Source organism: Sinocyclocheilus anshuiensis, unplaced genomic scaffold (genome assembly GCF_001515605.1).
Source record: "Sinocyclocheilus anshuiensis isolate Anshui unplaced genomic scaffold, SAMN03320099.WGS_v1.1 scaffold665, whole genome shotgun sequence".
NCBI lineage: Eukaryota > Metazoa > Chordata > Actinopteri > Cypriniformes > Cyprinidae > Sinocyclocheilus > Sinocyclocheilus anshuiensis.
The window spans coordinates 407,770-416,626 of record NW_015537961.1 but is presented as its reverse complement, the minus strand read 5'-3'; the positions used below and the strand labels follow the sequence as shown (position 1 = coordinate 416,626).

Sequence of the window (8,857 nt, the reverse complement as noted above, 5' to 3'; positions counted from 1 at the left end):
CACACCAATAGTTTACCTGGACATACTGGTACCGCAGCTCCTTCACTCTTTCACTATTCCTCTCAAATGGCACCTTGTAGAGTTGTTTCATAGTCATTTGATGTCTTTTCAAAACTCTGTCTATTGTGGAAATGCTGACAGAATTTATATTTGCGAAGACATTGTCATTTATGATTGCACTTTGGATCTCTTTTAGCCTGATGGAATTGTTGGCTATGACCATGTTGCAGATTTCTTGTTCTTGCTGATGGTTAAATACTGCTGCTCTGCCACCAGCGCGAGGTTGTTGTGCGGTTCTGTAGAATGTACAAATAGACTTGCATTTACGTTTACAATATTGTTGTTTATAAAAATGCTTTACATACTGTAAAACAAAAATAAATAAATACATATTTACCTGTTTTCCCTACGAAAGGTTTGCACAATTGATGACACTGTGGACCTGTTTACATTAGGCTGTACTCTTCGACCAGCCTCTTCCATTGTAAAACCACGATTTATGACATGATCCACAAGTGTGGCTCTGATTTCATCAGAGACTCTGACTCTTCTATTTCCACCTCTTCCTCTATTATGTCTTCCTCTAACACCACCACCACGTATTCTTACACGTCTTCCAATTGCTCTTCCACGAGCATGTTGCTGCAGTTCAGGGTTGTGGAAGTCCTCCATTCTTAGTGATTGTACTGTGGGCAATCTACATATATATGCTCCCAAACTTGATTGGTTAAATGGTTGAATGGTTGATTCAAATTGTATTGCCATTAGAGGTCATTTGCCAATTTAGCAGACATTACAAACAATGTCAATGTCAGATATTTATGGAATATACATGCGTGTATACCAATTTTTCATAATTGAATGGATCGTTTTGAATGTGATGGCTTACACGATGAAAAATGATTGAGAAGTTGTGAAGAGTTTGACAGTTTAAGTGAGAATCGGCTCATCAGTTTTGATCAACAAGCCATATGCAATTAGTTGTTGTGCAAACTGCAGACAATTGTACTTACTGTTTGCACACATGTGCCAAAGCATTTGCAATTTGCTAAGATCAATAAGAAATTCCAATCTGATGTGAACAAGAAACTAATTGTTCAGAGATCTGAACTTATTGTTTCAGGAAAAAAATAAAAAATTCGAGAATTGAGCCAAAGCAATTGAGAAAAACTGTAATACAGTTAACATGTTGAAAGTTCATATTCTCTTATTTAATCTCGAAAACAGACACATTTAAATCAAGATATATTGATCTATCATTATTTAAAACCCATTCTTCCACAAAAACGAGCCCCTTTGAAGCACTTACACTCTAATCTGCAACTAAAACAGTGCAGGAAACGTCTGAGTGTGTGTTTGTGAGTGTAAGACAGACAATATAAAACAAAACAAACAACACACACACACACACACACACACACACACAGATCAGGGTCTGGGGAATGTCCAGTTATAAGTCACAAGGTTCCTCACGCTCACAAGGGTGAAAAAAGACTTCCAGCTGACAAATATAGGTCAATCATCTGATCTGATAGAGACGTTTAAGGCGTTTCTCCAGACACACACTGAAGATACAGCGGGAAGCTTTTGAGTACAGCAGCTCAGTGCGAGTAATGAAGCAAAGGATGAAGGAATTACACAGTAAAATAAATCCACCACACACAGCACACTGGTCCTGTATGATAACTGTGCTCATGACCAGCAGATGGCGCTGTTCAACACTGAATCTCAGAGCCATCTCAAAGTTACACTAATACTGTTTGATGCATGTGACACACAGGCAAAGTAATTTAAATATATACTACAAAAGTCTTTGTTAATATTTTCTGTCTTATTTATCAATAAAATAATATTTGCTAATATTTTGATATTTTCTGTTTTATTATTTTGATATTTTCTGTTTTATTATTTTGATATTTTCTGTTTTCACTTTCAAGTTTTAAAGTTTTTAGTAATTTTGTTGTTTTTTTGGTCATTTGTATTTTTTTTTGTTTTAAAATAGTCTAAATAATGTTTATTCATTTTTATTTATTCAAGTTTATTCATTTATTATTTATTTAGTTAGTTAGTTAGTTAGTTAGTTAGAAATATTGCCGTAGGAACTGAAAATCTGAAAATAATAATAATAATACATTTCCATTTTTATATATTATATTATTTCAGACGTTTATTTTATTTCAAGGAACACATTTTTTATTCATGTTTTTAGTTTTAGATAACAAAAAATAATCCTGATGCAAAGATATACATTTCATATGGGAGCTCAGTCAGAAAAAGCATCAGTAAGCATACTATTAACACACATGCAATGTTATTTTATTATATAATATAAAAGTTTTTATATTTTTGACATTTTGTGTTTTATAGAAAACATTTTGATATATTTTGGGTTTTATTATTTTTATATTTTCTGTTTTCTCTTTAATTTTAGTTACATTTTTTAGTAATTTTGTTGTGTGTTTTTATCATTTGTATTAGTTTTTTTTATATATGTCTATATACTATTTATTAGTTTTATTTAAAGTTATTTTAGTATTTTGAGAAATGAGAAGTAGTTTAATTTTTTACATTTTATTTTATTTCAGCTAATGTTTTTTCTATTTCAAGTAACACATTTTTTTTTTTATGGTTTTGGTTTTAGATAACTATAATAATCCTAATGCAAAGATACACATTTCAAATGGGGTCCTACTCAGAATAAATTCAGTGCACAGTATGCATACAATAAACCACTGTAATAAGATAATTAGACTGATAACCTTTCCAGATATAATAGCTGAAAACATGCAGGAACTGTATGAACAGACATGTTCAACATCACTGAGTCAAACGAGGTGGATTGAGTGTTACTGCCAAACAAACACGTGGGATGTAGAAAGGGAATATTGATGCTATGAAGTCAGCAATCACAAGTTCATGTTTTTGGCTGGGTTTAAGGTCACTATCGCTGAGTACAGACAATCAGTTGGGAGTGTTTGGGCGTGTTTGCACCACATGAATGTGATGAAACCGTCTTTGTGTTCTGTCATCAGTCTATGGACATATTTGGACATAAAACTGGGCTGATATTCACAGATCATTCTTTATGAGAAGCATTTTTTTTTAGTGCGTTAATTATATTTTAGAATAAGAAATCAATTCTGTTTTAGTATTTACACTTAATATGCACATCCTATTAGCTAGAGAAACCATCATGCTTCATCAAATAATGATCAAACCAACACTGAGCATGCAAAATGACTGACCTGTGTCATAGTCGTCATCCAGAACCGCTTTGTGCTGTAATCTCTGAAGCTTCATCATTATGGACTTGATCTAAAGAGGGTAAAACATTGTGAAACATTAGAAAAATGTCAAAGATTGTGAGTGAAAAACATTACTTCAAGTGAAAATCGACCTTATAAAGCCTACTGTATCATATATGTGATCCTGGACCACAAAACCAGTCATAATTTTAAATTTTTTGAAATTGAGATTTATACATCATATGAAAGCTGAATAAATAAGCTTTCCATTGATGTATGGTTTGTTAGGATAATAGGACAATATTTGGTCGAGATACAACTATTTGAAAATCTGGAATCTGAGGGTGCAAAAAAATCTAAATATTGAGAAAATCATCTTTAAAGTTGTCCAAATTAAGTTCTTAGCAATGCATATTACTAATCAAAAATTAAGTTTTGATATATTTACGGTAGGAAATTTACTAAATATCTTCATGGAACATGATCTTTACTTAATATCCTAATGATTTTTGGCATAAAAGAAAAATCAATAATTTTGAGCAATACAATGTATTTTTAGCTATTGCTACAAATATTCCCCAGCGACTTAAGACTGCTTTTGTGCTCCAGGCTCACATTTGTTATGCAGATTTCTAAGGCCTCAATGATCAACATGATCAAAACGTTGCAGAAAAACCTGTCGCACACAATCTACTGCATGCCTTCTGTCGTCTGATTGATAGTTTAGACTTTTTTAGCAAGTATTTCAGTATAATTGTATAACGTCCACCTTCAGCTCGCGCTTCACGTGTCTTTTTGCTGTCAAATCTTTACTGATTTTTAGGAAGTAAATGTAAGAATAACTTTGATATTGTTAGTAATATTTCCAGATGAACACTTACTGGACTGAAGCAGCTTCACTTTACTTGATTATCCATGAATTATTTTATAAAAATCAGCGAGTCTCAAATCTGATCATCAGGATCTTGAGGAGCGTTTATTTGTTCATCTCTCAATCATCATTGGATTGCATTATATGTTTCGATCATTTAAATCTAAGACATATTATTGGAGATATAGAGTGACGACTGATATTTATATCATTTTATGTCAGTATCTGCTGTACTGTTAGAAAGATCTCATTGATTTACATTACAAGCTATCAGAATTTTTAACATAAATATAAGCATCTGCACCAAATTTCATATTTTTGCTCAGTTTGGACCTCTGAATAAAAGTGAGCTGTTTTTTTCCTTCATATTCTCACTATATCAGACTATATGAGCCATTAAAGCCTGATGTATCAAATATGATACTAAACAAAAACACATGCAAATTGTTTTTTTTTTTATTTTGGTTTGATAAAAATCTTTCCATTTAAAAAAAATTGATTTTTTTTTACTATATTGACTATGTTAGTTACTTAAACAGGGTTTAAGTAAAAGCACACCTTTAGGCATCAAGTCGTTAAAAATAAATTTAAATAAATTATATTGTTTTCCCTTTAAATTAAGTTTATTTTTCTTACCCCAGTGGCAGATCAGACTTAATTTAATTAACTTCATTTAATATCTAAAGTCTTTTTACTTCACAAGTAAATTTCTCTTGATTTAAGAATGTTAAAAAAACTTAATAAACAAGTATGAAAGTATTAAACATTGTTGTGTCGTACTGACCTTGGTGTTTGTGCGATTGCTCTGAAGACAGTCTTGCAGAACATCCTCGTACTTCTTTATCAGGCCATCCCGACTCTGATCTGAGGACGGGGTTGCACTGTCGTAGCCAGACGTGACCGATGAGGCCAAGGTCGAGTCTGACGAGTCAATCGAGAGCGAGGACGTGACTTCAGTGTCCAGAGAGCCAGAGTCTGAGTCCTGGACGCTTTCTTTCGCATAAGACGCCATGGAGGACGAAATCTGTCTGTCCCGTTGCCAGAGTACGTCTAGATCCACTAGCCACAGCTCTCGGTCCAATAACAGCCCTTTCTGTTGCACCGACTGACCAATCGAGCAAGGCGAATTGCTTAATGAGAAAACCTCATGTTCTGATTGGCTAGTTGGAACAGTGCTGATCTCTGATTGGCTCAAGTGATTTACTAAAGCAGTGTGAGGTTTTAAAGCACCCGAATTTGACGTTTCAGACGTTTCACACTTCAGTCGGTCCCATTCAGACTGTTTACACACAGATTTGTTTGTGCTCGCATCTAATAGATCGCTAGTTTCTAGCGACTGCTGAATGAAACTGAAGCTCGAATTAAAAACGTTGCGCGATGGCATTGAGGAATTTTCCTCGGCAACACGGTCACGCAAACAGTGCGTTTTGGAAGAATCCTGGCTGTCGTCTCTCTCGAAAACATCCTTAAGCCATTGCTCGCTGGGGCTGCTGGGTAATTTCGAAGCGCTCTTTCGAGTGTTCTCATTAGTAGGCGAGCCAGAAACGGGAGTTTTGGAACGGTCTCGTTCAGAGTCACATGACCGGTTAAGCAGCTCTGAGCGCATGTATCCCGGCCGTCTGCGATGGCTTCCCGCTGCAGTGGTCGGACTCGCACCACCTGTTGAGAACAGATTACTGATTAAACGTCTTAGTCTTGATGATGAACCTTGAAAAGGTGCTTTATAACTGGATATGCAAACTCTCACAATGGCATTTTTGTAAACAAATAATGAGCCATGACTAGACTTGTGCCGGTATTCTGTAATGCGATATATCACGGTAATGAATATGCACAATATTGTTATCGTGGGCTCTTCTAAATACCGTGAATAATTATATATTACAAATTATTCAGAATTTTGAATGCATTTTAAGAATACTTTTCCCATCAACTGGTCAAAATGCACAACACCGCTGTATGCTGTGAGAAAGACGCGTGCTCACTCTGATGCAAATAAGCGCGGACAAGAAGCACATGGCGGATTCAATATCGTGATAATACCGTATACCGTGATAAAAGCATTAGCAATTAATCGCAACATGAAAATTTGATACCGGCATATCCCTAGCCATGACAGCTGTCGTCATGTGTTTCAGCAATGAAATCTCCCTGTGATCGGTGTGTCAGATGCAATACAGCTGTTGAGAAATTAAAACTGATGGGCACTTTGGGAAATGCACAGTAAAAACAAATATAAGAGTTTCATAACAGTGTAAAGATACAATTTAAATATGAAAATTATGGACATTTTAATAACACAGTCATCATTAAATATTGCATATTTTCTGTACATTTTTACACTTAAAACAATTTTTTACATTTAAAAATTTACATTTTTGTACATTTTGCACTTAAAACAATTTTTTACATTTGAAAATTTACATTTTTGTACATTTTGCACTTAAAACTATTTTTACAAATTAAAAATGCAGCTTTTGTACATTTTACACTTCTTTTTTTTTTCTCAATGTTTTAATATTTGAAATGGATTGTTTAATTTGACAAAAGCACTCTTTAGGGTTTCTGAAAATAACATTTCATTATTAATATTTAGTAATACTGTATTTATAATACATTTACTACTTGCAGATATAATACTTGCATTATAATACATTTAATGCATTTTAATGAGCTAACTGAGATATTTTGCTGTGTGTCTCCTCTAGAGTTTCACAAGAGATATCAACGTCTCGAACAATTCTTTAGAATTGTTTATAGTCAAAAATCTATATATATGGTCATATATATCTATATATAATCAATATGAACCAGTATCATTTTAGTGTAATTGAGATACTACTATAATTTTTATTCATAGTTTTAATTCGTTTTTTATTTTCATTTATATTTTTGATATTCCATTTTAATTTTAGTTAGAGGTAATTGTTGTTTTTGTCATTTGTATTAGTTTTTGTTTTTTTATATGCCTATACAGCTTTTACACATTTTTATTTTAGTATTAGTTTGTTATTTTAGTACGTCAAGTTAAATTAAATGAAAATGACAAATGCTTCACTTTAAAATTCATATTAGATATAAATATTAAATTAATTAAAATTAAATAAACACATATATTAAATAAATTGAGATAAATATTGTTTGCAGGAACCATAAAGAGTTGTTTTATAGTAAATTAAACACATTGAACTAATTTGATACTTTATGAGATGAGATCCATCATCCCTCTAAACTATGAAAGCAACATCTGAGCAATAAAACGTTTCCTCTGCGCAAGTAAAACTGACTGTAAGATGAGCCGAAATGAATGCATAAACGACAAGCCATCATAAAATTATGAACTCAAAACACCAGAGACAAAACAAGTCTGAAACCAAAACCTCGACATATACTCAACAAAACACATCGGTCTGTTGTTCTGAGGGTGAAAGGGAGGGATCAGTAGAAAAACTCTCGAATGAACTCTTTTTCTGCAGCTGTGATTGGCTCTTTAAAGACGTTTCCCACAATCCCTCACTGCAGCGAATGCAGAGCGAGAACAGCTGCAGTTCAATGTCTCTCTCGCAGATCTTTCGAACATAAACACACAAACTAACTCACATGAGAAATAACAGAGAGTCCATTCACACGCCAGTGAGCCCCGAGAGAACAGACTACCAGACCATCACTAAGCCAAAACCTGCCCTCCAAAAATGAGGGAAATGTTTAAAATAGAAGTTTATATCACTGACTTCTATAGTCTGAAATGGTGTGCATATACTTTTCTTTCAAAAAAAGAAAAATTATGCCAACGAATCTCTTTGTATTTTCTGGCATTGCGATCTTTCACCATAATTTACACGGAGCTAATGAAGAGCAGATGAAGTCACTGCTGAAGAATGTTTTCTAGAGAGAGGAAGAGCTGCTTGAGCGAGAGACACATCCTCTGGAAGACTTGAACAAAAGGACGTTATTGAACAGTCGAGTAGAGCAGGGATTCACAAACCTTTGCTACCAGACCCTTTTCACATCAAATATTTGGTAACACTATAGATTAGGCAACACATATTCACTATTAACTAAGAGTTTCCCTTCAATAAACTCCTAGTTTGCTGTTTATTAATAGTTAGTAAGGTAGTTGTTAAGTTTAGGTATTGGGTCGGGTTAAGGGGTCTAGAATATGGTCATGCAGAATAATCATTAATATGTGCTAGGCCTGGGCGATAAAACGGTATCGATATTTATCGACGTTACACCTTCTTCGATAACGATAGAAAAAATGTTCGATATAGCGCACGATATAGGCACGTGCTATGAGTGACGCAGACAGCACACACAAACACGAACATGTGCTGTGCCTGCCTGTGATGAGGAGATTGTGAATAAAAAAATGAATTAGTCGAATTTAAAATAAACATTTGCATTTGAATGTTAGGTGTGCGTCAGGGGCGCGCGAGATGTTTAATGTGTTGTTAGTCTAGCCCGCGAGATGCGCCGCTGCTGTGTTATGCATTCAACATATCAGAGAAATATAGAAGCTCAATGCGTAGAAGATCTTGATTAGGTTCAAATCGAAACCAAGCCATTCACGCAGAACGCATATTCAGCGCATTTTTTAGACGGACAAATATGACTGCTGCACTCGCGTCTCACACAAGAGATGTATAGAAAGCCATGCAATGTTAAAACGTTTAGAAAACACGTCACGAATTTGTGGAGGTTTATTCCTTTTCACTGCGTCTCATATGTTTTTAAATGCAGT

The 8,857-nt window shown here is 34.2% G+C and overlaps 1 protein-coding gene across 3 annotated transcripts in view; it reads right to left on the bottom strand.

Annotated features, from left to right (window-relative positions):
- Positions 1–8,857, bottom strand: part of disc1 (DISC1 scaffold protein) — a 68,888-nt gene that overhangs the window by 48,602 nt on the left and 11,429 nt on the right. For all 3 annotated transcript variants that reach the window (XM_016458659.1, XM_016458650.1, XM_016458641.1), the window contains exons 2-3: positions 4,901–5,775; positions 3,246–3,315 (exon numbers count right to left, since the gene is read on the bottom strand). In XM_016458659.1, the coding sequence (XP_016314145.1) occupies positions 3,246–3,315; positions 4,901–5,775 (945 nt within the window). The remainder of the gene's footprint in view (positions 1–3,245; positions 3,316–4,900; positions 5,776–8,857) is intronic.